General features: G+C 61.5%; 1 protein-coding gene across 1 annotated transcript; it reads left to right on the plus strand.

Annotated features, from left to right (window-relative positions):
• The first annotated feature begins 8,534 nt into the window (after positions 1-8,534).
• Positions 8,535-27,239, plus strand: ZBTB32 (zinc finger and BTB domain containing 32). The gene is made up of 6 exons (XM_054011192.1): positions 8,535-9,772; positions 23,876-23,967; positions 25,076-25,162; positions 25,784-25,942; positions 26,286-26,453; positions 27,004-27,239. Exons 1-6 carry the CDS (start codon positions 8,535-8,537, stop codon positions 27,237-27,239), a joined length of 1,980 nt encoding a protein of 659 aa, XP_053867167.1.
• The last annotated feature ends 366 nt before the right edge of the window (positions 27,240-27,605 follow it).

Below are 27,605 nucleotides of genomic sequence, written 5' to 3' on the forward strand. Positions count from 1 at the left end.
GTAAGGGCCGCACCAGGATCGAGGGAACCGTGGGTCACAGTCAGCCCTGCACCAGGACGAGAGGGAGCCATGGGTCACACCCATCCCAGCACTTGGACTGGGGGAGCCGTGGGTCACAGAGAGCCCCGCACCAGGAAGGGGGGGTAGCTGTGTGTCACAACCAGCCCCGCACCAGGACGGGGGAGCTGTGGGTCAAAGACAGTCCATCACCTGGATGGGGGGGAAACGTGGGTCACAGACAGTCCAGCACCAGGACTGGGTGGAGCCATGGGTCACAGCCAGCCTAGCACCAGGACAGGGGCAACCATGGGTCAGAGCAGCCCAGCATCAAGATGGGGGTGGGGAGCCATGGGTCACAGCCAGCCCCCTACTGAGACCAGGGGTGTGGGGGGGTTAGCCGTGGGTGACAGCCAGCTCCGCACCAGGACAGGGGGAGCCTTAGGTTACAGGAAGTCCTGCACCAGGACGGGGTGGGGGGAGCCATGGGTCACAGAGAGCCTTGCACCAGGAAGGGGTGGGGGTAGCTGTGGGTCACAACAAGCCCCACACCAGGAAAGGGGGAGCCTTGGGTCAAAGACAGTCCATCACCTGGACGGGGGGAGCCATTGGTCCCAGACAGCCCAGCTCCAGGATTGGATGGGGGAGGAGGGGGGAGCTGTGGGTCACAGCAAGTCCCCCACTTGGACGGGGGGAGTCATGGGTCACAGAGAGCCCCGCACCAGGACGGGGGGAGCCCAGTTCCAGGATTGGGGGGAGTCATGGGTCACAGCCAGCCCTGCATCAGGACGGGAGGGGGGGAGCCGTGGGTCACAGCCATCCCAGCACCAGGATGGAGGGGATTAATAGGTCATAGCGTGCCGTGCACCAGGATGGAGGGAGCCGTGGGTCACAGCCAGCCCCGCACCAGGACAGTGGGGGAGAGCCATGGGTCACAGCCAGCCCCATACCAGGACCAGGGCTGTGTGTGTGTGCGAGGGGGGAGGGGGGGTTAGCCGTGGGTGACAGCCAGGTGCGCACCAGGACAGGGGGAGCCATGGGTCACAGCCAGCTCTGCACTAGGATGGGGGGAGTCGTGGGTCATAGCTAGCCCTGCACCAGGTTGGGGGGGAGCCGTGGGTCACAGCCAGCCCAGCACCAGGTTGGGCGGGAGCCGTGGGTCACAGCCAGCCTGGCACCAGGTTGGGGGGGAGCCGTGGGTCACAGCCAGCCTGGCACCAGGTTGGGGGGGAGTCGTGGGTCACAGCCAGCCCGGCACCAGGTTGGGGGGAGCCGTGGGTCATAGCTAGCCCTGCACCAGGTTGGGGGGGAGCCGTGGGTCACAGCCAGCCCAGCACCAGGTTGGGGGGGGAGCCGTGGGTCACAGCCAGCCTGGCACCAGATTGGGGGGGAGCCGTGGGTCACAGCCAGCCTGGCACCAGGTTGGGGGGAGGAATGGGTCATAGCTAGCCCTGCACCAGGATGGGGGGGAGCCGTGGGTCATAGCTAGCCCTGCACCAGGATAGGGGGAGCCGTGGGTCATAGCCAGTGCAGCACGAAGATGGGTGGAGTCTTGGGTCACAGCCAGCCCTGCAGCAGGGTTGGGGGAGTCGTTGGTCACAGGCAGCCCAGTACCAAGACTGGGGGGCGGGGTAGCCATGGGTCACAGCCAGCCCAGCACCAGGATGGGGGGGGGGAAAGCCATGGGTCACAGCCAGCGTACCACCAGGACAGGGGGAGCCATGCGTTACAGCCAGCCCCACACCAGGACAGGGGGAGCCGTGGGTCACAGCCAGCCCTGTACGAGGATGGGGGGAGCTGTGGGTCACAATCAGCCCAGCACCAGGATGTGGGGAGCTGTGGGTCACAGCCAGCCCCTCACCAGGACAGGTGGGAGCTGTGGGTCAGAGCCAGCCCTGCACCAGGATCGGAGGGAGCCGTGGGTCAGAGCCAGCCCCGTGGTGGGTCGCTGAGTTTCTGGCTCACCCCCCATGTTTTCCCCTTCGCAGACAGTTACAGGCCCCGGCCCGTTCGATTTGCATCTTCCTTTCGCTATGAATCAGCCCGCGGAGTCCCTGGCCCTGCCCAGGGGCCCTGGAGCCCTCACCTCTGTGGGACTGGAAACCCCAGCGACCCAGGGGGTCATGCTGAGGGGCAGTGACTGCTCAGGATACCCTTCCCCCTCATCCTGCTCCCATCTGCCACAGCTTGCTCAGCGGAAACTGAGGCACAGCGAGGCAAGGAACTTCTCCAAGATCAGACAGCAGCGAAAGGAGCCAGGCGTCCTGAGTTCCAGCCCTCCCTCCAACCACCAGATCCCACTCCACACCCAGAGCCAGGGAGAACCCAGGTGTTTGGGCTCCCACAAGATAATTCCCTCTGAACTGGTTTCACGCTGCGGTCAGCTATGTCCTGCTGCTCTAATGTCATCTCTGAAGTTGAATTTCAATGGCCAGAAATCACAATTGGGACCTGACAGTCCAGAAAAAAACCCACTTGTGGTTCTGAAGCCCCCCACCCTGCCATCCCAGTCCTGGGCTCCCCACCCAGCTCTGATGGTGCCCCTCGCTCCCGACTCACATCCCCCTGCTAACCCAGCCCTGGGCTCCCCTGGAGCGCTACCGGTGCCCCTCACTCCTGACCCAATCCCCCTGCTAACCCAGCCTTGGGCTCCCCCGGAGCACTACCAGTGCCCCTCACTCCCGACTCACATCCCCCTGCTAACCCAGCCTTGGGCTCCCCCGGAGCACTAACAGTGCCCCTCACTCCCAACCCACATCCCCCTGCTAACCCAGCCTTGGGCTCCCCCGGAGCACTAACAGTGCCCCTCACTCCCAACCCACATCCCCCTGCTAACCCAGCCTTGGGCTCCCCCGGAGCACTACCGGTGCCCCTCACTCCCGACCCACATCTCCCTGCTAACCCAGCCTTGGGCTCCCCCCTCTAGTTCTCCCGGTGCCCCTCACTTCCGACCCACATCCCCCTGCTAGCCCAGCCTGGGCTCCCCCATCTAGCTGTTCCGGTGCCCCTCACTCCTGCCCCACCCCCTCTCTGTTGAAGCAGGGCTACTTGGCCCCCAGGGATGTATCAGCAGGCGCCTGCTCTGCCTGGTGGAAACTCACCCTGTCCCCGTTTCCCACAGCCCTGGGCGCTGAATCATACCCAGGCCCCACAGAGCCCCCCTCCCCCTCCCGCCCCCCAGTGTCCCCTGCCCCCGCCCCCACCCTTCACTTTTGTTTCTCAGTAAAACGAAAACCAGCCCCTCTCGGTTATTTCTCAGGGGGCCAGAATCGCTGGCTTGGTCCCTGCCCCCCCCGGAGCCAGTCCATCCTCTGCCCTGGGACTGGCCCCCCCGAGAGGGGAAGCCAGGCAGAGGCATGTAAGGGCATGGCTGGGGTATGACAGGGAACACCGCCGGGGTGAGGGTGCCGATGTGAGGTGAGGGTGTGGATGGGTAGGGAGGGCGGGGCGGGGGGTCAGGGCACAATGTGTTTTGGGGGCAGCCTCCCCATACAGCAGATCCCCCCCAATACTGGCTGCAATGTGTGGGGCGTGAAGCTGTTGGGCATTGGCTCAGCCTGGCACCCCTGGGGGGGCAGCAATGGAACAATGCAGCCCGCCCCCGCCCCCACTGCCATGGGGCCCTGCTGAAGCTGGGGAAGGCTCAGGAGAAACTGGACCCTGAATTCTCATGACAGGATGGTACTGTCTGCCCCTCCCAGTCACTGGGGTGTGTGTGTCAGAGTCACATTCAGCCCCCCCTCCCCCGACCAGTCTGTTCCCCAGCTGCCCTACCCCAGAGATGGCTGAATCCCAGCACCAGGCGAGCTGTCCCCATGCGGTGTTATGTGTGGTTGTTCCCCAGCTGCCCTGCCCCAGAGCTGGCTGCATCTTAGCGCCAAAAAAATCAAGTTTCCCTTCAAAGAAAACATCATTTTTTTCTCCGAAAAGTCAAATCCCTCTGGGTGGTGCCAGATTGGTCCTCGCTGACAGCTCCCCTTGTCCAATGTAAGCTCACCAGACACCTCTCCCAGCCAATGGCAGGGCGTGGGTGGGTCCCCTGGCCCATCGACGGGACCCAAGACCTTGACACCTGATTGACAGGGACTGTCAGTGGAAGAGACGTCTGCTGCGGGTGAAGGATGGATGGGGCTGGCTTGGTGCCCCCGGGCGGGGTGAGTGGCAGGGTCTTAGCTCTGGGAGGGGGCGGGGGAGGATCCTGGGGACAATCCCTCAGGGAGGCGGCTGCCCGTTTCCACCGCACCTTGCATTTTCTCTTCCCTCCTCTCTAGGTTCTGTGCACGTCTGTTTCCTCGTGTCACGGCACAGGATGTCCCACGCTCGCCGCCCTCCCCACCGCGGCGTGCGTAACCCTTTCCAACGGGGGCAGCCCCTCTGGGCCCCGGGGGGGAGGGGGAACCAGGGCACCAGGGACAGCAACAGTGCGAGCTGCTGGCCCCCTGCCGCCGTGCCCCAGGGAGACCCCCTGGCTGGTCCCCGCTCAGTCCCAGCTGCTGAGGGAACTGAGAACAAGGCAACTCATTTCTCCCAGGTCTGCAGCTGCTTGTGGGTTGTGCCACCGATGGAGGGGTTTGCATCCCCGGTCTGCACTGGGCCGGATCAGGGCCAGAGCCCCCTAGAGGGGAAAGGCCCCGTGACCCATTCCGCACCCCCTAAGCTAGACAGTCCCCCGCCCCGCGGCTGAATCGGGGCCAGTACCCCCTAGAGGGGACAGGCCCCTGCTCTATTCCCTGCCCCCTGAGCCAGCCCCTTATGTTTTCACAGCATCTAGGTCCCTGCGGATGGTCTCTACCCCCCATCACCTTCCCCATCCCCTAGCCCAGTTGCCCTTTGCCCCCTGGCTTCCGGCCATCAGCAAATCCATAGGGTGTCCTGCCAGCAGGGAGAGGAAATCGGGGCCAGGCCCCCTGTGGAATTAACCCAACCGGAGTACTTAACTCGCTGAGGCCCCTGCCCCCCGCATCACCCAGGTGCCAGCCGCGGGTCCCGATCTCAGGCCTCCATCGGCGTGTGCCCTGCGCCGGCGCCCTCCCCCGCTAGCCCTGAGCCTGCCAGTCACTGACTCCTGGCCTGGCTGGGCCGTGGCCACCAGGCTCACTTTAAAATGCACCCCGATTCCTGTCCCCTCCCATGGGGCCGCGCTGGGGTTACCCCCCATCCCAGGGAGCTTTGTTAAATAGATAAATAGCCATTGTCAAGTTCAGTGTCCCTCTCCCAGCTGCAGTGTCATTATGGGGAGGATTCTCCGGTCCCCCAGCCCCTCACCCGGGAGCCCCAGCCCCAGCCCTGGGCCCCATTGTGCCAGGCACTGGACAGGCCAAACAATCAGGAATTTAGCGAGCTGTCAGCTGCCACAACTGCTGACAGATGCCGTGCAGAGGCCACGTGGCCAGGAGACTGGCCCTCCTGACGGTGCCCTGGAACCTGGGAGAGTCGGGGGGAATGAGGGGCACTGCCCTCTTTCCCTGGCACTTTCTGGTGGTGACTGGAGCTGGTATTTGGGGGGTCCTTGTTGCTTCGACACTGGAAATAGGCCTGGGTGCCCCAGCCCTGCCCTGTTTTCGCCTGGCAGTCTCTGCAGAGGATGGGACACGCATGTTTTGCTCCCAATGGTTTTGCAAGTGTCTGAGTTGGGGAGGAAGAGGGGCTTTGGTTCTTTGGGGGGTTGTTTTATTTTTTTAATTAATAATAACCAGAACGTGAGTTTGGGACTCACCCCACCTGGGCCCGATTCCCAGCTTTGCCACAGAGTTCCTGTGGGACCTTTGGGATGTCACCCAGGCCGTCAGAGCCTCAGTTTCCTCATGGAGTGCATAACCCTCTTTTCTGTCTACGTTGTCGATCTGAATTGTAAGCTCTTCAGTGGAGGGAATCGCTTGCTATATATCTGCAGTGCCTGGCACAATGGGGGGGCCCTGATCTCGGTCGGAGTCTGTGCAGCGCCTGGCACAATTGGAGGGGGAGAGGGGGAGGCCCTGATCTTGGTCGGGGTCTGTGCAGCACCTGGCAAAATGGGGCCCTGATCTTGGTCAGGATCTTTGCAGCGCCTGGCATAGCAGGGCCCTGATCTCAGTTGGGGTCTGGGCAGCACCCGGCAGAATGGAGCCCTGATCTCAGTCGGGGTCTGGGCAGCACCCGGCACAATTGGAGGGGGGGGGGGGGGAGGGCCTGATCTTGGTCGGGGTCTGTGCAGCACCTGGCACAATCGGGAGGGGTGGGGGGCCCTGATCTCAGTGGAGGCCTCTGGGTTTTCAGCCGGCCAAGGAGGGCCACCCTGCTGCAGTGAGTTAGAAGCAGTTTGATGGGACTGGAAGAGTCCATCCGAACTTGGCCAGATCCCTCGGCCTCTGTAGAGTGTCCCTGCGAGAACAGCAGAGGGGCAGGAGGTGCCCCCACAAACCCAGGCATGGGGTGCGGGTGGAGCTGGCCACCAGTGTCCCTATAAAGTGCAGTGCCCATTACAGCTTTGCCCTGGAACGGCCCCATCTCACTCCCTTCTGCCCTGTCCCCTGCCCTATCTGGGGGGCACCTTTGGCCACTGCTTCTGAAAAGGGGCTAGTGCTTTTGGGGTGCCGGTGCCTGACACCCCAAAGAGGCTCTGTGTCCAGGAAGCGCCAAGCTCCCCTCTCCCCCCAAAAAAATCAGGGGTCTCATTAAAACATCTGGGCACCTGGAAACCTTGGATCAAATTCACGGGGACTGTGGGAGGAGAAGAGTAGCTCAGTGCATCTTTTAAAAAGCGTCTGTGCAGGGGCCCAGACTCCTGGGTTCTCTCCCTAGCCCTGGGAGGGGAGTGGGGTCTAGTGGTTAGAGTGCGGGGGGGGGGGGGGGTGGGCTGGGAGCCAGGACTCCTGGGTTCTCTCCCTGGCACTGGGAGGGGAGCGGGGCCCGGTGCTTGCTCCGTATGTGCAATGCTGCACTGAGCGCTCTCCTCTGCACACAGGAGTTTGAGGGGAGCTCTCCTGGGGGGGAGGTACTGGGGAGGGGGCTTAGGATGCACTGGAGGGAGGAGATCCCTGCGCTGGCTCCCAGTCAACCCCCAATCCGGAGCACCCCGCTCCCCCCAGCGCTCTCTGGCGGGGCCGCCTCTTTCATGTACCGAACCCGCGCTGGCGTCGCTGCCTTTGTTGTGGGAGCAGAGCCAGGGGTTGGAGGGGTGGGGGGACAGACACTTTCTCATGCACTTGAGAGACCTGGGCGCTCACCCCCCCCATCCCCCCTCCAACTTCCTGCCTCGCAGACAACAAAGCGAAAACCCCAAACCCCACAGCGCTGCGCTGGGGAGGCCCTGCCCCCTGTGGCCCGGGCTCACGGCCCCCCCCAGCCAGTCCAGGCCCTGCCCCTCCAGCCGGCCCAAGCCCTGCTCCCCCATGAGATGGGCTCACAGCCCCCCCAGCTGGCCCAGGCCCTGCCCCCGCCCCCCGACGGCCTAGGCCCTGCCCCCCATGAGCTAGGCTCACGGCCCCCTCAGCCGGCCCAGGCACTGCCCCCTGCGAGATGGGCTCACGGCCCCCTCAGCCGGCCCAGGCCCTGCCCCACGTGGGACAGGCTCACGGCCCCCCTCAGCCAGCCCAGGCCTGGCTCATGGCCCTCTCAGCCGGCCCAGTCCCTGCCCCCCAAGGGACAGGCTAACGCCCCCCTCCCAAGCTGGCCCAGGACCTGCCCCCCTTGGGAATGGCTCACGGCCCTGCCCGATCCCCCTAGCTGGCCCAGGCCCACCCCCACCCCGCACTGAGACCCTGCTCCTGCCAACCTCCCCGTTCCATCTGCCCCTCTGCCCTCCGCTCCCGCCATCTCCTCTCCCAACACACTCTTCCCAAACCCCCACTCCTGCTAGTCCCCTCATCTACACACCAATGCCCCCAACTCCTGCAAGGCCGCCACCTCTTCCACGCAACCCCCAGCAACCCTCTGCCCTCCCCCACAACCGTCCCCCTCCATGCACCCCTCCTGCCAGCCCCTCCCTCCAGGCACAGTCCTGCCCAGAGCTGGCAAGAGGGGAGGGGAATGAGGGACAACTGTCTGTGTAACTAAAGTGAAATGGGAGGGGGTGGGGGTCCAAATTCCTCTCAACGGGCATGTTCCCGCCATCCCTGAGCATTGGGTCTGTGACCTCGGCGGCCATCATGTGCAGTCCCACCCCTCCGCCCCACACACACTCCCACCATCCCTGAGCATTGGGTCTGAGAGCCCGGCAGCCATCTTTTGCAGCCCCCCTCCCCATGCACAGTCCCGCCATCCCTGAGCGTTGGGTCTGTGACCCTGGCGGCCATTTTCTACAGTCCCCCTACCCCCCACACGCTCCCGCTGTCCCTGAGCCTTGGGTCTGAGAGCCCGGCGGCCATCTTGTGCAGCCCCCCTCTCCACGCATACTCCTACCATCCCTGTGCATTGGGTCTGAGAGCCTGGCGGCCATCTTGTGCAGCCCGTCCCCACTGACAATCTCCCTCTCCCCTTGTCCCCAGGAGGAAGAGCCCTGCGGCTAATGGAGGAGCTGACCCCTGACCGGCAGCGCCCCTGAGCCCCGTGGCAGGGAGATGGCGCGGCGGGTCAGGCTGCACAGCCCCTCACACCCGGACCTGCTGCTGCACCGGGCCAGTGAGCTGAGGCATGCGCGGGCCCTGTGCGACGTGTTGGTGCGTGTGGGCCAGCGGGACTTCCCGGCCCACAGCTTGGTGCTGGCCTGCGCCAGCCGCACCCTGGCCCGGCTCCTCCTGCCACAGGGCCCCAGCAAGCTCTGCAGCCTGGACTTCCTTGCGCCTGCCACCTTCAAGCACGTCCTGGACTTTGCCTACACCGGCAGCCTTGAGGTGGCTCCTGAGGAGCTCGCCAGCCTCTTGGCCACTGCCCGGGACCTGGAGATGGAGGAGCTGGAGCAGGTGTGCCTTAGGGCGCTGGGGACTAGAGACCCCGATGGGACTGGCATTGGCGACAGGGCTGGTGGCCATGATTCAGTTGGCGTTGGGGACAGGACTGGTGGCCATGATGGGCTTGCCATTGGCGACAAGACTGGTGGTCATGGTGGAATTGGCCACAGGACTGGTGGCCATGACGGGGTTGACATTGGCGACAGGATTGGTGGCCATGACGGAGTTGCCATTGGTGACAGGGCTGATGGCCCTGACGAAGTGGGCATTGGCAACAGGACTGGCGGCCATGATGGAGTTGGCATTGGTGATTGGGCTGGTGGCCATGACAGGGTTGCCATTGGCGATGGTGCTGGTGACCATGATGGAGTTGTCATTGGTGACAGGGCTGGCAGCCATGACGGGGTTGGCGCCCAAGACGCAAAGAAGGAGACAGCGGATGGGATGTCCCAGATGAAGTCGCCAGGCAACCATGACCTAGTTTTATTAGCCAATGGGCCCTGCCTGGCCCTGGGTAGGCCAGACAGTAAGGGGAGCCAAATCCAAGATGGCAGCTTGGCACCCAGTTGGGTCCTGTTTGAACAGTCCTCCCTCAAGCCACGGGAAAGCGTCATCACAGCTACGGCCCGGCCACTGCCTCAGGAGCACCGCGCCCATCCCTGGCCGCCAGAGGCGCTCTGGGGGCCAGAGGGGGTGGTTGCTGGCTACCAGCCCTGCCCGCCATTGCTCAGCTACCAGCTGCAGTCGCTGCCTTCGCCTTTGGGCAACCTGGGGCCTGGGCACATGGCCCTCTCCGCATCGGTGGGTTTCCATGGCTACGTCCAACCCTTCCCCTGCGGGCTGGAGATGGGGAAGCCGGGCACCCCCAGTGGGATCACGGGCAGAGAGAAGCAACTGGAAGACCAGAGGTGAGCGGGGTGGGGGTGGGAGAGAAGCCATAGGTGATGGGAGTGGGTTGGGGGAGGCTGGGAGCAGGACTCCTGGGTTCTATCCCTGGCTGGCCCTGGGAGGGGAGTGGGGTCTAGTGGATTAGAGCAGGGGGAGCTGGGAGCCAGGACTCCTGGGTTCTATCCCTGTCCCTGGGAGGGAAGTGGGGTCTAGTGGGTTAGAGCAGGGGGAGCTGGGAGCCAGGACTCCTGGGTTCTATCCCTGTCTCTGGGCGGGAAGTAGGGTCTAGTGGGTTAGAGCAGGGGGGCTGCGAGCCCGGGGGGATGATTCAGGCCATGAGGCTGCTGCCCTCCCTCCCCCCGCGGCTCCGGGGCGCACTGGCTCTCGGCCGCAGGCCCTATTCTGTGGGAACTGGCCGCGTCACTCATTTCCTGCCTGGTCTCCTTGGGGCACCCTCCCCGTGAAGGCAGGCATGGCAGGTGCTGTTGCAGCTCTGAGCAGGGCACTGGGGACAGGCAGGGACCAGCCGCACATGCGCCTTGCCAAGCACCGCTGACTTTTCGCACCTGTGGCCAGAGGCCGCTCGTCCCTGGTGCCAGGCCAGCTGGATTAACCCTGGGGTAGGGGCATTGCAGCCCGGGGGCGCTGATGGGAGGGAAAGCATTGTCCATGGGGGGAGCTCCCGAGTACCTCAGCCCTGGCCTGGCGCTGTGGGGGGAAATCCCCCGATCTCTCTGGTTTGCAGTTATGTCGGTCATGGCTCAGGGTCCCCCGTTCCCCCAGTGACGCACAGACCCTGAGCCCAGCAGGTTCCTGCCCCAGAGATTGGCGGAGCCCGAGATGAAACAGGTCCCATGGGAGGGGGTGGCCGGGTGACTCGCCCGTGGGGTTTCCCCCAGCCGGCCCCACACCCACACACCCGACTTCAAAGGGCCGAGTTGTTCCTAGATGACACATTCTTCCCCCCCACCACCCCAGAGCCGTTCACATTTTCCTCTAAGCCAAATTACCTTAATTCGGAGGGTGGGGAAGTGAAGGGGTATCACGGGGCTGTAGGGGTGGATCGGGGGAAGGGGGGGACAGGGGTGTATGGGTGGATCTAGGTAGGGGCAGTGGGGATATGAGGTTTAGGGGTGGATCAGGGCAGGGGGCTAAGGGGAGTAGGTGTGGATCTGGGTGGATCAGAGGGGATATGGGGTGTAGGGGTGGATCTGGGTGGGGCCAGGGAGCTATGGGGTGTAGGGGTGGATCAGGGACAGGGGGGCTATGGGGTATAGGGTTGGATCGGGAGGGCAGGGGGGCTACTGTAGGGGTGGATCTGGGAGTAGCAGGGGGACATGGGGTGTAGGGTTGGTTTGGGGAGCAGGGGGGACATGGGGTCTAGTGGTGGATTGGGGCAGGGGGCTATGGGGTGTAGGGGTGGATCTGGGTGGGGGCAGTGGGAGATATGGGGTGTAGGGGTGGATTGGGGAGCAGGGGGGATATGGGGTGTAGGGGTGGAGCTGGGTGGGGGCAGTGGGAGATATGGGGTGTAGGGGTGGATTGGGGAGCAGGGGGGTATGGGGTATAGGGGTGGAGCTGGGGGGATATGGGGTATGGGGTGAATCTAGGTGGGGGAAGTGGGGGCAGTGGGAGAGATGGTGTGTAGGGGTGGATCGGGGAGCCGGGGGGATATGGGGTTTAGGGGTGGATCGGGGCAGGGGACTATGGGGGTAGGGGTGGATCTGGGTAGGAGCAGTGGGGGCAGTGGGAGATGTAGGGGTGGATCTGGGAGGAGCAGGGGGGATATGGGGTATAGGGGTGGATCTAGGTGTGAGCAGTGAGGGGTATGGGTGTAGGGGTGGATTGGGGGCAGGGGGTTTATTGTTGTAGGGGTGGATTGGGGGGTGGGAGGATATGGGTTGTGGGGGTGGATCTTGGGGTGCATATGGGGGCTGGACATTGGGCAGCCCCAGTTCACAGCCTCCTAGACCCAGAGGCTGTAAGGTCAGAAGGGCTCATTGTGATCATGCTCTGCCCTCCCATGCATCGCGGGTCCCAGAGCCTCGCCCTGCACCCGCCTGTACCTACCCACAGCCTCTGCCTGAGCAGCTGCCGTGGTTTGAAGATGTGAACCTTTCACCCCGTGTGGGGCGCGCAGGGGGCCAGGGAGTGCACAGCGGCTCTTTCCTGTTCCCAGCCATGGGGCAGGATGCATGTACATTGCACACAGGGTACTGTGTGCCCTTCCCCCGCCCACCCCTGCCCCAGCCCCTCGCCGTGGGACCAGCCCCCTCGCCCCACACAGAGCCCCAGCCTGCACCCTAGTCACTTGGGCCGGGTCCCAAAGGGATGCCTGCTTTCTGGGCTGAATGGGTCTGGCTTCAGTTTCCAGCCTTCCATGGGGCAGATCTTCCTCTGACAACCCAATTATTAATGAGCTGTGCCCCTATCGTCATGCACAGACTGTAGCCAAGTCGCCCCTCAACCTGCCCTGTGTCCAGCTAAATTGATCCCATGCCTGGAGTCTCTCCTCTCAGGCTCTTCGACCCCTCTCCAATTTATCTACAGCCCTTCTGGAAGGCTCCAGGACTGGCCACAGGGTCCCAGCTGCACTCACACCAGGGCCAAGTACAGAAGTCAAATAACCTCTGGGCTTCTTCTCCAGATTCCCCTGTTTATAGACGCCAGGGTCGCCTCTTTTGGGGCTGTCCCCCATTGACATTCTGTGGTCCCAGCTGGATACATTGACATTTAGCTGTATTAAAACGCAGAGTGTTTGCTTGCGCCCTGTTTACCAAGCCACCCTGCTCGCTCTGAATCAGTGACATGCCCTCTTCGATATTTCCCATTCTTCCAATTTTTGTGTCATCAGACACTTTATCAGGGATGATTTTATGTTTTCTTCCAGGTCATTGTTAAAGATGTTAAATAGCACAGGGCCAAGAGCATTTAGGATTTTTTTTGTTCCCAATATACTTTAAAAACTCCTTCTCATTGTCCTTCTCTCTGTTGGCCACAGAGTGCATCTCACATCCTTTTGCTTCCCTTATCCAGTTTCTACAATTCAGAGCTTCTGAGTGATAGTCATTGCTTTCCACTCCCCCTTTTTCCCATTTGCTATGTATTCCCTTTTTGTGTTTTAGGGCCACTTGCACTTCCCCTGTAAGCCAGGTTGGTTTCAGAACTGGTATGGCAGTTCTCTAGCTTGGCTTTCCTGGCACCTAGTAAAAATGTTCTCAAACAATTCCTAAGGGTCATTCACATTTTTCTGCTGGAATCCTGTCTCCTAGCCAAGATTTGTTGGTGCATGGAGCCCTCTAGTGCCCAGCTGGGGACGGGCACTGCATTGCTCAGCCCTGAACTCAGAGCTGGGCACCAGCTGGGGTTGTGGGGGTGTCACGGATGTGCAGAATTGGGGCCATGCCCCCAGCTTTGGAACAGTTCCTTGGTGGAGCCCCTACGATGTGCCAGACCCCCAAAGGGGCTCACGTCCTTCTGCCACATGGCCTCAGCGCCTCTAGGCTGCACCTCGGGCCCTTCTGCTTCACCCCATTCATGGCCAACGGAGCCCGACTTGCTGGAGGGCCTTGTCCACTCTGCCAGGACTGATGCCAGTTCCTGTGCCCCCCATCATGCACCTTCCCTGTTCTGAGGTCTCTGCCCAGCTCCCCTACGGTGAGGCGGGGAAATCCCAGCTCCTCTGGGTCATGGGCTGGCTGCGGGCTACGTCCTGGTGATCAGTTTTGCAGCTGTCTTCTTCAATTGCCCATTGACATGGGGTCGGTGAGTCCGTTTTCATGACCTCATTAACGACCCATCGCAGCTCGGACAGCCAGGTGACATTTATAGCTTTGTCTCCCAGCCTGCCCTGAGAGCAAAAACAGACCTTTACCCCACACGGGCAGCCATGCATAGGGGAAACTGAGGCACACATAGGGGTCATTAAAATATTATGAAAATTGCCACGTTGTCACAGGGGAATGCTCCCCACATCTCTTCTTCTGCTGGGCAGTGCCCCTGGCCCAGCAGCCCCCCAGGGTTCGGCTGCCACGGTGCTGTGTGTCCTGCATTACCCAGACAGGTGGGAATGGGTGCCTCTCAGCCCTGGCCTCCAGGGCTCCAGCTATCTGCATCCTCCAAAACCAGCTGCAGCAAGGGTTCTAGAGCCCCAGTGAGACAAGCAGATGTAGAGGGCCAGGCAGCAGGGTGCAGGCAGTCTGGGTGTGGTGCCTTGTGGGATTCTAGATCATGCAGGAACCGCAGGGTTGCATTCTAGAGCACCACACGACTGGAGAGTGTTCTAGAGTAGACACAGGAGTGACTGGGTTCTAGATTGCTTCAGCATGTTGATGTCCCCATTCTGGAGGAAAATGCACGGCTGGGTGGGTTCTAGAGTGTCACAGACTCACAGATCGTGCCCACTCTTGGCCCCGTATGGTCCGTGGGGGGAACCCCCTTCAGTGTGATGGCCCTTCTCAGGGGTCCACTCTCTCTCGGGGGTTAAGCACCTCCACCTCTCGGAGCCTTAGCACACCTGTTTCTCACCGTGGGCCCCCTCAGGGAGTCCACTCTCTCTGGACCCCCGGGGCCTCCACTCCCCAAAGGGAATAATGCCACCCTGTTCTCTAGACTGGAGTGACACTCAGCCAGTGTAAACCAGGACGATTTATTGAGTGTCTGAACACAGCATAGGAAACTCTCAGGGCTCTCGGGCCTGGCCTCCCTCAGCACAGCACATCCCAGTCACCCCTGCATCCAGGTGGGCTCTGCCTGCTCTCCCTCTCCAGCCCAGAGCCCCTCTGCTTCCCAGCTGGGCATCTGATATCACCTCCCCCAAGCCCCGCCTCTGTCCATTGTCGTCTCTCCAGGTAAACAGGGTCACCGTGGCCTCCTCTCCTCTCTTCTGTCCTCTGGCCCCCTCTGGCTGGAACCAGCTGGTTAGGTCACCGGGGTCCTCTCTTCACAGCCCATTGTCCTCCCACTGGCCAGAACTGGCTGCGACTTCTGAGCTGGGCTTCCAGGTCACGAGGTCACCAGTCGCTGGGGTATCCATTCTCCAGGTCATTGGCCGGCATCCCAAGTTCCCTCGCTGGTCCTCTGTAACAATAACTCCCTCTCCCATCACCTTGTTAAACCAGTAACACCCAGGGAAACTGAGTCCCACCTCCTCTGCATGCAAACCATTGTAAAAACAAGGAAAAAACAAGACAATCCCCCACTTCATCACATCGAGCCACTCTGATCATCTGCTGGGAGGTTCTAGAGTGTTCCCTGGTGGTATTGACAGATGGATTCTCATGTGGATGGTGGGGGGAGGGGTGTTGCCACATTCTAGAGCAATACATGCAGCCAAGTTCCAGAAGTGTGAGTGGTTATTAGCTTTACTCTAGAATAATAATTGGCGGTGCCTGGGTTGTGGAATGGCTTGTATAAGGCGTGGCCAGGTTCTGTGGCATATGGTGAGGGCAGCTGGGTTCCAAATCATTTGATGGGGGCTGCAAGATTCTAGGGGGATGGGATCTGCAGGGTGAACTCTGGGGGCCTTCCCACTGGCCAGAACCAGCTGATTGCCAAGCTGGGATGGACCTCTTAGTAACCAGTTGTTAGGGTTCCCCATCTCCAGGCTGTTGTTCAGGGGTTCTGGCTGATAGGTGAGGTCACCCCTGGTCCTCTGCAACAACAAACTCTCTCCCACCACCTTGTTAAACATGCAGCATACAGGGAAACTGAGGAGCACACACACTATTAATGTAAAACGCTACAAAAATCCTCAACTTCGTCACAGGGGGGCTCCCTGGGTCCAGGATCTCTAGGGTGAACTGTGGAGAGCTTGCTGGGTTCTAGGGGGATGGGGTCCTGTAGGATGAACTGTCGGGGCTGCTAGGTTCTAGAGGGATGGGATCTGCAGGGTGAACTGTGAGGGGCTGCTGGGTTGTCGGGGGATGGGATCTGCAGGATGAACTGTGGGGGGCCTTTGGGTACTCAGGGATGGGGACCTGCAGGGTGAACTGTGTGGGGCTGCTGGGTTCTAGGGGGATGGGGACCTGCAGGGTGAACTGTGTGGGGCTGCTGGGTTTAAGGGGGGTGGGACCAGCAGGGTGAACTGTGTGGGTCTGCTGGGTTCTAGGGGGATGGGGTCCAGTGCAATGGGATCTACAGGGTGAACTGTGGGGGTGTCATGGACTCACAGGTTGTGCCCACTCTTGGCCCCGTATGGTTCGTGGGGGGAACCCCCTTCGGTGTGACAGCCCTTCTCGGGGGTGCACTCTCTCTCAGGGGTTAAGCATGGGGACCTGCAGAGGACAGTGCGCATTCGGGTTTTATATCTGGCACCCAGCTCCCTCCATGCTGCGAGCTGGGGTTTTCGAGCTCAGGGACACACCCACACCCCAGGGCAGCTGGTACATGTATATACAGCCCTGGAGCCGCGGCTCGGCTGCCCGCCAGCACGCACCAGCCGTAACCACGTGCTCCAGAGTGAGGGGTGGGAGCTCCCAGTGCTTGGCTGGAGCGAGACTGTCGCCTGTGGCTCAGGGCAGCGGTCGTGATGGGGCCATGGAGGGGGTCTTGGATACACGGGCTCGGTGCTGTGCCCCGGCTTTTAACCTGTCCCTTGGATGAACCCATCAGCATCCCAGCCCCCCTCGGGCGGTCCCTGCCCCAGGCCCAGCCCTGCCCCTAAGTCTGGGGCTTTGCCCCAGGCCGGTCCCCCCCCCCAACACCCCATGCTTAGCCCTGGGCCAGGGTCTCAGGGAGTCCTCTGGCTGTGGGGGTTTCCATTGCCTTCTCAGCTTGTCCATCACGACCCCACGGCATCTCCTGCCTGCTCCGAGTGCGGACTCAACCTTTCAGCCCCCGCTTGGGAGCAATGGGACACGCACTTTGTCACAGAGGGCCAGAGCGGTGGGAGGTTCGGGGGCGATAGGTGTCAGAGCAGTGGGGGGGGCGGGGGGTGATGGGGGTCAGAGCGGTGGGGGGTCGGGAGGAACAGGGCCTGGATCCTGTCCCAAAGAGACACTCATCCCCCCAACAGGAGGTCACAGCTGATATCTTGGAGAACCCCAACTACCAGCCAACTCTGAATCCATCACTCCCTGGCCCCCCACTGCTCTGACCCCCATCGCTCCCCAACTCCTGCAAAAGTCATACACCCTTATTCCCACCATCTAGACATTGGTGCAATACACAGGGAAACTGAGGCACACACAGCATTCATGCAAAACTGTAAGACTCACATACATCATAACAATGGAAAATCCCCACTACATCCCATATCTCTCCACTTCGAGACCGAACTGAGCAGGGTCACTTTAGCCAGTGACCTGGGGAAGTTCAGGCCCTCCTCTCCGGGACAAAGCATCAGCTATAATATTTGCACTCCCCTTAATGTGGACCACCTCCATCTCATAATCCTGGAAGGACAGACTCCACCTGAGGAGCTTGGCATTGGCCCTTTCATCTGGTGCATGCATGACAGGGCAACTGGTCTGGGCACACAGTGAAGCGCCGCCCAAATAGATCCGGCTGCAGCCCACTCCATGGCCAGGCATTCCTTCTCTATGGCTGCATAGCCCTGCTCCTGGGGCAGCAGCTTCCTGCTCAGGTACATGATGCGGTGTTTCTCCCCCTTTGCATTGGCCTGCCTCAGCACCACGCCCAGCCCTGTCTCTGGGGCATTGGTGAACACCATAAAGGGCTTGTCAAAGTCTGAATTTCCCGGCACCGGGCCCTTGACCAGATCCTCCTTCAGCGTGCAGAGCGCCCTCTGGCACTGCCCACTCCAGACCAGCTTGTCTGGCTTATCCTTCTTGCATAGCTCAGTGATGACAGCTGATACAGGACTAAAGTGGGATACAAACCTCTGGTAGTGCTCTGCCGTCCCAATAAAGGCCTGAGCCTGTTTCTTAGTCTAGGGAGCAGGGCAGTCTCTGATCGCCCCCACCTTGGCTGGCTCCAGCTTCAGGTGGCCGTTCCCCACCTTGTGGCCCAGGTACGACACCTCTGCCAATCCCACCTTGCACGTCCCAGCTTTTACAGTCAGCCTTGCATCCTGGAGGTGACTCAGTCCCCTCTTCACCTGGGACACGTGGTCCTCCCAGGTCCGGCTAATGGCACAAATATCATCAATGTATGCTAGGGTAAAATTCTCCATCCCCCTCAGTAACTGATCCACCTGGCGCTGGTAGGTAACAGGCACCTCCTTGAGCCTGAAAGGTAGGACCAGGGACTTGTACAGCCCCAGAGGGGTGACAAAAGCAGGTTTCAACTTGGCATCTGGATCCAAAGGCACCTGCCAGTAGCCTTTGAGATATCTGGTCATGGGGTACTGAGTCCCTCCCAACTTGTCTAGGACCTCATGAGGCCTAGGCATGGGCAGGCACCAGACATGGTGATGGCATTGAGCTTCCGATAGGCCACACAGAATCAGATTGGCCCATCTTTCCTGGGGACCCACAGAATGGGAGAGGCCCCCAGGGCTGGTGGATGGCTGGATCACCCCGAAAGCCAGCATGTTTCTGACCTCTCCCTCCAGGGCCTGGGCTTTGTTCCCAGTTACTCTGAATAGGGCACACCTGATGGGAGGGCTGTCTCCACCGAGTGGATAGCTCGGTTAGTGAGCCCAGGACAGTTGGAAAACAGCTGTTGGTACGAATGCAGCATCTCTCTGATCTCTGCCTGCTGGGCAGGGGTTAGCAGGTCAGAGAGGTATATTGATTCCAGCAAGGGGCTGGCTCCTGTCTCAGGGAAGAGACCCACCAGGGGATCTTCCCCCTTCTCCAATTGGCCAAACATGGCCAGTACCAGCCTCAACCTGTTACTATACGGCTCCATCATGTTGACCTGGTACCTTGGGTGGCTGTGAGCCCGGTTGGGCAGTTCCACCACATCATTTTCCTCGTTCAGCTGCTGAATGACCTTGAAGGGCCCATTCCAGGCAGCTTGCAGCTTATTCTTCCTCACCGGCATGAGAACCCTCACCTCCCTGGTGCAATAGGTTGAGTGGTCGTACAAGACCTTCTGCCTCCCTTGGGCCCTGCCTAGGTTCTCCCTGGCCGGACCCATGAACTCAGCGAGCTTTTCGTAGAAAGTCAGTAAATACTCCACCACTGAATCTCCATCGGGGGAGCCTTCCCCTCCCATTCATCCCTCAACAAGACCAGGGCCACCTTCTGAAAAGGTTCCTCTATGACAAGTAGGTGTCTCCAGGCTGCTTTACCCTTGCCCCGGGATTTTTGCACCTCAGGACAAGGCAGGCCTGGTTGGTAGCTGTCCCGCCCTGGCTGTGGTTCCCCATACTCAGCTAGAATTCGTCCGGATTCTGCCGGACATGTCCGGCTTTTTTGAGTTAAAAATAGCGTCCGGGGGGGAATTTGTAAATGTCCGGATTTCCCCCCCATGCAGAGCGCGCGCGCTGACAGGGCAGCCGGCCGGATTGTGCCACTCACACGGGGCTCTAGAATCCCTCCTCCGCTTCCCCTTCCTCTCCCCTGCAACTTGAGATCACTCCCCTCCTCTTTCTCCCCCCGCCGCATTCGCAGATCGCCGGCCGGCCGTTCGCATCGGGCCTCTGGCAGTCTGGAGCTCCTCCCCCTGCCCCTGCTGCCCCTCCCCTGCTGCCCAGCACGCCGCTCCGCAGCACTCTGTTCTGAGCGGCACGGTAAGGGGGCCAGGGGGTCGGAGAAAGGGCAGGGAGGTTCTGGAGGGGGCAGTCAAGAGACAGGGAGCAGGGTTGGATGGGTCGGGAGTTCGGGGGGGGACATCTGGGGGTTGGGGATATAAGGTTTTGGGCAGTCAGGGTACAGATATGGGGTAAGGTCCTAGGGGGGCAGTTAGGGTGGGGTGGTCTCAGGAGGGGGCAGTTAGGGGACAAGGAACAGGGAGGCTTAGGTAGGGGGTGAGGTTTTGGAGGGCAGTTAGGAGCAGGGGTCCCAGGAGGGGGCAGGCAGGGGACAGGGAGCAGAGGGGTTTAGATAGGTCGGGAGTTCGGGGGGGCGGGGGGCTGTCAGGGGTGGGGAGTGGTTGGATGGGGCGTGGGAGTCCCTGGTGTCTGTCTGGGGGCGGGGGTGTGGATAAGGGTTGGAGCAGTCAGGGGACAGGTAGGGGATAGGGTCCTAGGGGGCCAGTTAGGATGGGGGGAAGGTCTCAGGAGGGGGCAGTCAGGGGACAAGGAGCAGGGAGGCTTAGGTAGGGGGTGGAGTCCTGGGGGGCAGTTAGGGACAGGGGTCCTAGGAGGGGGCAGTCAGGGGACAAGGAGTGGGGCGGAGGGTTGAGAGTTCTGAGGGGGGCGGGAAGTGGGAGAGAGTGGAAGGGGCAGGGGCAGGGCTAGGGCAGGATGGGGCGGGGCTAGGGCAGCGGTCCTCCCATCCTCTTTTTTTATTATTGAAATACGGTAACCCTAGGGGTCGCCGATCCCACTGGGTTTAGCTTCGCCCCTGCTGTCCCAGTGAGGGCAGGCAGTGAACCCTCTGCTTTGCTCACAGCATGAGAGCCAGCGTGAGCCACCTCCCCCTGTGCAGGGGGGTGGGAAGTATCTTTCTGTCCCACTCAGCTCCAGGGCTCTGGTTACAGGCAGGCAGGTATCCTGAGCCTAGCAGCTCCTCCTCCCTGCCAGCCAGGTCACTTGCATTTTTACTGACCACTTCAGTCTCAGCCGATTGGTTCCCTGGATTCAAATTCCAATCCTCGGCCGTTACAGGAGCAGGGCCTGGATCCTGTCCCAAAGAGACACAATCATCCCCCATAGGCAGGGTGAGGGGCTTCATCCCTGGGACCTTCACCAGGTCACACAGCCCCTCAGCATCTGGTGAGGCTGCACCACCTGGGGCCTGACAACAGTTCTCTCTGTCCCAGGGTCTCACCACCCCAGGAATGTCTCCCCATTGACCACCACCTTCCGCTCCCACTGGGGGTCCGAGGGGCCTGAGTAGGGTGACCAGATCGCAAGAGTGAAATATCAGGACACATTGGGTGAGTGGGGAGGGGGAGACAGACAGACACAGGTGCACAGCCCCGACCGAAGCCAGAGGCACACTGGTCCGCCTGGCCCTGTGCTACCAGCATGCCCCTTCCTGTTGGGGGTGGGCCCATGCTGCGCCACACAGCTCCCCTGCCCAGCGCCCCCTGGATCCACTATGCCCAGAGCCCCCTACAACCCTTCCACCACAAATGCACAGCACACACTCCCCGCCCAGCGCCCCCCTGCCCACAGCCCCACCACAGCTGCCCAGCACCCCCCACTTGGTAGTTTCCCAATACACACAGATTTTCCCTCCCTCCCTTCCTTCCTCCCAGTGCCCTTCCCCACAGACCCACACTGCCCAGTGCCCTGACACACACAGATCTCCCCCACTGCCAAGCACCTCCCAACAGGCCCCCACTGTCTAGCACTCCAAAACACACAAACCTCCCCCACTGCCCAGCGCCCTCCACACCCTCACAGCCCAGCACCCCACACACACCTCCCAGACACTCACTCCACCACACTCTGCCCCCTTCCCTGGCCACACTCACCAGCCCTGCTGGGAGGTCTCTGGCTCCTAGGGTCAGAGCAGAGAGGGGAATCTCCAGACTCTCCACGTGCTGCGCCCGCCACAAGCGCGAGCTCCGTGGTTCCCATTGGCTGGGAAAAGCGCCAATGGGAGCTGCTGGAGCCGCGGAGTGGGGCTTGCAGGCTCCAGCAGCACACAGAGCCCCCCCACCTTAGGGACTGTCCCAGTAATATAGGGACATCTGGTCACCCTAGGTCTGAGCCCAGGAGAGTCCATGCAGACATATATGCTGAGCCCAGGAGTGGGAGCCAGTTGGCCACCCCACCCATCTGGTTAAACAGCTCTATGGCCTTGAGACCCAGGAAGGGAGCAAGACACCGGAGCCTTTCTGCAGGGTCAGCCTGGTTCCAATTGCCAACCTCCCAAAGGCTGTGAGACAGGCATCTATACCTTCCCCCTCCTTAACCTGGGGCAGCAATTTAGCGTCGAGGTTCCCTGCAAAACTGGCACTTCACCTTCTGCCTCTCAGCTCAGCCATCACCAGCTCCTGCTGCCTGTCTCTCCTGCTGTTCTGCTTCATGCCTTCCCTGTCTATCATGATCCTCTTCGATCTCAGCTCCAATTCCATTCCACTCAGATCCTGGTGGAGACCCCCTGGTCGGGGACATGGGTCTCCGGAACACCTGGCTGCTCCCAGCCTCTCTCATGGCCCCAGCTGAGTCAGGAACTGGCTCCTTAGAGCGATCCCTCCTCTTCCAACTGAGCAATCAGCTGTGCCTTAGTGAGCTTTCCAAAGTGCAGCCCTCTCTCTCTCTGCACAGCTCTACAATCTCCTTCTTATGGAGATGGTTATAGGCCATCTTCGAGATGTTCCCAGGTGGTCACGGACTCACAGGCCTGGGCTCTCTCAGCTCCCATGATCCCTGAGAGGAACCCCTTCAGTGCGACAGCCCTTCTCGGGGGTCCACTCTCTCTCGGGATTTAAGGTGTAGCTCTTCTGCCTCCTGGAACCTCACCTCTTGGAGCCTTCAGCACACCTGTCTCTCGCTAATCCCCCTTCGTTTTACTACTCCCTAGTCACTTACTGCAGGATGCTCTGTCCACGGGGTGCAATTTATCCCACCGCTACCACCAGTTGTCATGGAGTCACCGGGTCAGTGCTCTGGAAGCCAGTCAGGACTCTGGGGGAGCCTCCTCTCTCTGAGCAGACTGTCTCCAGGGCAAGAAGCTTACACAACGAGGGGGTCAGAGCGGTTGGGGGCAATGGGAGTCAGAGCAGGGGGACTAAGGGGTGATGGGTCAGAGCAATGGGGGGTTAGGGGGCAATGGGGGGTTGAGGGAGATGGGGGTCAGAGCAATGGGGAGGCCAGTGGGCAATGGGGTCAGAGCCATGTGGGGCTAGGGGGCTGTGACATTCCCCTCTGGTGTTATCTGGACCAGTGATCTGCTAGGTCTCTCCAATCCTTGACTCTGGGAGCCAGCCTTACCCTGCTCTGCTGTGAGAACCCCCACTCCTGGGCTGTTCACGCACAGCCTCTGGCATGTAAGCTGCTCCTTTGATAGTGCAACCGAATGACACTAGCCAATATCTCCGGTCCCAGACACAACCCTAGGAACCTCCATCTTGCAGTGTCCATTCATGCCCACTGGACGCTGCAAGCTTATATAATTAGTTTGTCAATTTAACAAAGAAATTGATATGTACCAGGCTTCTTATCCCAAGGAGAGTCTCTGACACACCTCAAATCAAACACACTGTTTATTCTACCTGAAGCAAACAGATTTATTAACTACAAAGATCGATTTTAAGTGATTATAAGTCAAAACATAACAAGTCAGATTTGGTCAAATGAAATAAAAGCAAAACGCATTCTAAGAGATCTTAACACTTTCAATGCCCTTACAAACTTAGCTGCTTCTTACCACAGGCTGGCTGGTTACTTTTCAGTCAGGCTCTCCCCTTTGATCAGCACTTCAGTCGCTTGGTGTAGTGTCTTTGGATGGGGGTGGAAAAGAGAGGAAAAGCCTGGCAAACATTCCTCCCTTTTATCATGTACTTTCTTCCCCCCCCCCCCCGCCCCCGAGTCAGGTGAGCATTACCTCATCACAGTCCCAAACAGGCCAAAGGAAGGGGGGTGACTCCCTTGAGAGTCCAACAGATCCTTTTGTTGCTGCCTAGCCAGTGTCCTTTGTTCCTGTGGGGCTGGGCTGGGTTTGTCCCATACATGCCCCGAGGAGGTGTGAACTGCCTCCCTGCTCTTGGAGACTTTTTGACTGGGCTTGCTCTAAGCCATGAGGACACATTGTCAGCCTTATAATTATATACATGAAATTATAACCTATAACCTCACTATAACATCACTGTAACAACTACTGTAACATCACTGTAACAACCATGCTCGGTGCATTATGAGCCTTCTGAAGACCCCCAACATGACAAACTTTGCATTAGATACCACGCAGTCATTTTATAAAGATAAACCTGGGGGTGTAGGGTGTTGCTCTGAGGTACAGAGCGTCACAGGAGCAATGGGGGTCAGAGCTATGGGGGGGGCTGGAGGGTGAGGGGGGCTTTGAATGGAGATTCTGCCTGGCCCCATCCTGATCCCTGTGGGTCATTTGCCGTTTAACACCTTGTTTTCCTCTGCTCAGGCTTCTGGCGCTTCCGGCCAAGAGCTCGGGGTACGACCTCTGCCCCCAGCGGGGCCCAGATGCCCAGCGCCTCCCACTGCTCTGCCACCCACGTAAGGAATCCCCTGTTCCCCCTGCCTGCCCCACTGTGCCACCCATGTACGGACCCCCCTGCCCCTGTTGTGCCACCCATGTACGGACCCCCCTGCCCCTGTTGTGCCACCCATATATGGACCCCCCATCCTGCACCCCCGCTGTGCCACCCATGTATGGACCCCCCGCTGTGCCACCCACATAAGGAATCCCCTGTCCCCCCTGCCCGCCCCACTGTGCCACCCATATAAGGACCCCCCCACCCTGCCCCCCCACTGTGCCACCCATGTACGGACCTCCCCCGCCCCCCTGCTGTGCCACCCACATAAGGACCCCCCCATCCTGCACCCCCGCTGTGTCACCCATATACCGACCCCCCCATCCTGCACCCCCGCTGTGCCACCCATATACGGACCCCCCATCCTGCATCCCCGCTGTGCCACCCATGTTTCGACCCCCCCGCTGTGCCACCCACATAAGGAATCCCCTGTCCCCCCTGCCCCGCCCCACTGTGCCACCCATATAAGGACCCCCCCCACCCTGCCCCCCACTGTGCCACCCACATACGGACCCCCCATCCTGCACCCCCGCTGTGCCACCTACATACTGCACGCCTTCTGTGCCACTCACATAAGGACTCCCCTGCTGCCCCACTGTGCCACTCCTGTACTGACCCCACACCCTGCCCCCACTGTGCCGCTCATGCATGTACCCCTCTGCCCCCCCCGTGCCACCCACATATGGACCCCCCACCTTACCCCCCACTCTGCCACCCATGTATGGACCACCCACCATCCGCCTCCCTCATTGTGCCACCCATGTATGGACCCTGCCAACTGCCCCACCCTGCTACTCTCCTCCCAGTAGCAGCTCCTGGACCCTGACCCCAACGACCCACTGCTCCGTTACCTCACCCCGCCCTTCCCCCCACCTTGTCCCTCACTGGCTCCACCGGGCCCCCCGCAACCTCCTAGCCACCCTCCTGCCCTTGTCTCCTGAGTCCTCCAGCCCCTCCCCTTCAAGATCCTCGACCCCTCCGCCAGCTCCCCTCCCTGTGACTTGCCCCTACCCCAGACCTCTCACCCCGTCTGCCCCACACCCCATCTGACAGTCGCTCCATCTTCCCAGGGCCCCAGTCGCTCCCACTCTCCTGTTTCCGGGCCCAGCGGAGCTGTGACAAGGACTTGCTGCCTCTGAGCACAGCGCCCCCTGGAGGTGAGGGGGCAGGAGGAGGGAGACCTGGGAGGCACTGACAGTGGGGGGTCCCTGAGAGGCTGTCAGTGGGGGGGAACCTAGGGGGCAGGGACAGTGGTAGGGGGACCCTGGGAGGCAGGGACAGCAGGGGCAGGGGGTGCCCCAGGGGCAAGGACAGTGGGGAGGCCAGGGAGGCAGTGCTCCGCCCTGGGCAGAGGCGAGGAGGTGGATATTTTGGTTGTTTCTACTGGGCACGTTGTTATTGTAGGGTCACCTGACAGCAGCGGTTCTGGAAAACCCGGGTTGGATGGGCCCATGAGTCTGATTGGGGGGTGGAGGGTGGGAGCCAGTTGGGCTCACTGGGGAGGGACTGGTGGGGAGGGCTGGGCCCAAGGCTGGCACAACCCATTAGGTGACCTAGATGGTCGCCTAGGGCGCTAACATTTGGGGGGTGGCGATCGCGGCGGCCAGATCTTCGGCCGCCCCAGTCGTTGTCGGTATTTCGGGGGCGGGACCTTCCGCTGCCTCTGTCGGGGGCGGTATTTCGGGGGCAGGACCTTCCACCGCCTAGGGCGGCAAAAAAGCTGGCGGCGCTCCTGGCTGGGCCCATCTTTGAGCTGTGTCTCTCCTGCTCCTCCCCAGAGCCAGCCACAGCGGCGTCAACCACACTGTACTTGATGTACGGCCCACGGTGCCCCCCACGGGCCTTGCCGGCTGGCGCCTGGAGCTACATCTGCCAGCTGTGCCAGCGGCGGTTCCCCAGCCAGACGGCGCTGCGCAGACACAGCCGCAGCCACATGGGTATGGCCTGCGCCATGAGTGCTCCTGCCCCTCCCCCATCCAACTGGCGCCCCACTCCAGACCCATACACCTGCTCTCCCAGCCCTGCCCCCACACCTTGTCCCATCGGTGCCCCTCACTCCCGACTCACAGTCCCTGCCCCCTCAGCCCTGCCCTTCCCCCATCCCACTGGCGCCCCTCACTCCCAACCTGAAACCCCTGCTCCCCCAGTCCTGCCCCCGCCTCCCCACGTCCAGCTGGTGCCCCCCACTCCCAACCCGCAGCCCCTGCTCCCCCAGCCCTGCCCCCGCCTCCATATGTCCAGCCAATGCCCCTCACTCCTGACCCGGTGCCATCCCTGCAGGCCAGCGGCTGTTGGAGCGGGAGTTCTGTGCCCGTGGGTTCCAGGCCGAGGCCAGGCTGCAGGGGCCCCGGCGGGCATCCCCAGGCGAGAAGCCCTACGAGTGCGGCGAGTGCAGCAAGCGCTTCACCCTCAAGCACCAGATGGAGACGCACTATCGGGTGCACACTGGTGAGTGGGACCCCCCCTGCCACAGCGCCAGACCCCCCCCCCCGTGCGGGGTACCCCTCCCCCACTGGCATCAGTCCTCCCAGTGCCGTGTGCCCCTCCCCAATGGATGTCAGCCCTCCTCAGTGCTGTGTGCCCCTCCCTCATGGGCATCATCTCCCTCCCGCCAGTGCCGTGTGCCCCTCCCCCACTGGCATCAGCCCTCCCAGTGCCGTGTGCCCCTCCCGCAGGGGCCTCAGCCCCTGGTGCTCCACATACCTGCCTTGTGCCCCTGCAGGCTGGGGTGTTGCTCCCACACTGTCGCCCCCAGCCCTCCTCCCACTGGGAGTTGGGGGCACTCTGGTCTCCCCGTCTCCCTGGGTCCTGGGGGGGCAGCCCTAGCTTCTCCCGCCCCCAACCCTGCCATGGCTCTAATCCCTGTGCCCCAGGAAAGCGAAGCTGGGTCTGGGAGGGAGGGGCGGGATAGGGCTGGGGGAGGGGTGGGGAGCCAGGGCAGGAGAAGGTGCGGGAGGGGCTGGGGATACCCCTTCTCACAGCCCGTTGCCCCCTGCAGGCGAGAAGCCGTTCCAGTGCAAGCTCTGCCCCCAGCGCTCCCGCGACTACTCCGCCATGATCAAGCACCTGCGGACCCATGGTGGCGCCGCCCCTTATCGCTGCACCCTATGCTGCCAATTCTGCCCCAGCCTGGCCGCCATGCAGAAGCACATGAAGGGCCATTGTCCCGAGGAGCTGCCCTCGGACTGGACGATAGAGACCACCTATCTCTACTCCTCCTCCACCTCCTCCTGAGCCGCCTGTGCTAGTGCAGGCACCGGGGGACTCATGCGTGGCACGGGGAGGGCGCGGGGACCAGCGTCGGCGTGGCAGACGGATCTGCGATGGAGCGCGGCACGGGGAGGGCGCGGGGACCAGCGTCGGCGTGGCAGACGGATCTGCGATGGAGCGCGGCACGGGGAGGGCGCGGGGACCAACGTTGGCGTGGCAGACGGATCTGCGATGGAGCGCGGCACGGGGAGGGCGCGGGGACCAGCGTTGGTGTGGCAGTGCCTGACATGGGGAGAGGGCACAGCTGGCCATGGCTGGACCCGCAGAACACAGATCTGTGGCTCGCTTTCCTGCCCGTCACACACAGCACGCCAGGAGCGCCGCCCGCTG

The sequence above is a fragment of the Malaclemys terrapin genome, chromosome 21, assembly GCF_027887155.1.
Source record: "Malaclemys terrapin pileata isolate rMalTer1 chromosome 21, rMalTer1.hap1, whole genome shotgun sequence".
NCBI lineage: Eukaryota > Metazoa > Chordata > Testudines > Emydidae > Malaclemys > Malaclemys terrapin.

What these genes read in the sequence shown, in the direction of transcription:
- ZBTB32 (XM_054011192.1), top strand. Translation starts at nt 8,535, where the DNA reads ATGGCGCGGCGGGTCAGGCTGCACAGCCCCTCACACCCGGACCTGCTG. An exon ending in CCCACTGCTCTGCCACCCAC is followed by an intron (nt 23,968 to 25,075) that starts GTAAGGAATCCC and finishes CCATCTTCCCAG; the next exon opens with GGCCCCAGTCGCTCCCACTC. An exon ending in GAGCACAGCGCCCCCTGGAG is followed by an intron (nt 25,163 to 25,783) that starts GTGAGGGGGCAG and finishes GCTCCTCCCCAG; the next exon opens with AGCCAGCCACAGCGGCGTCA.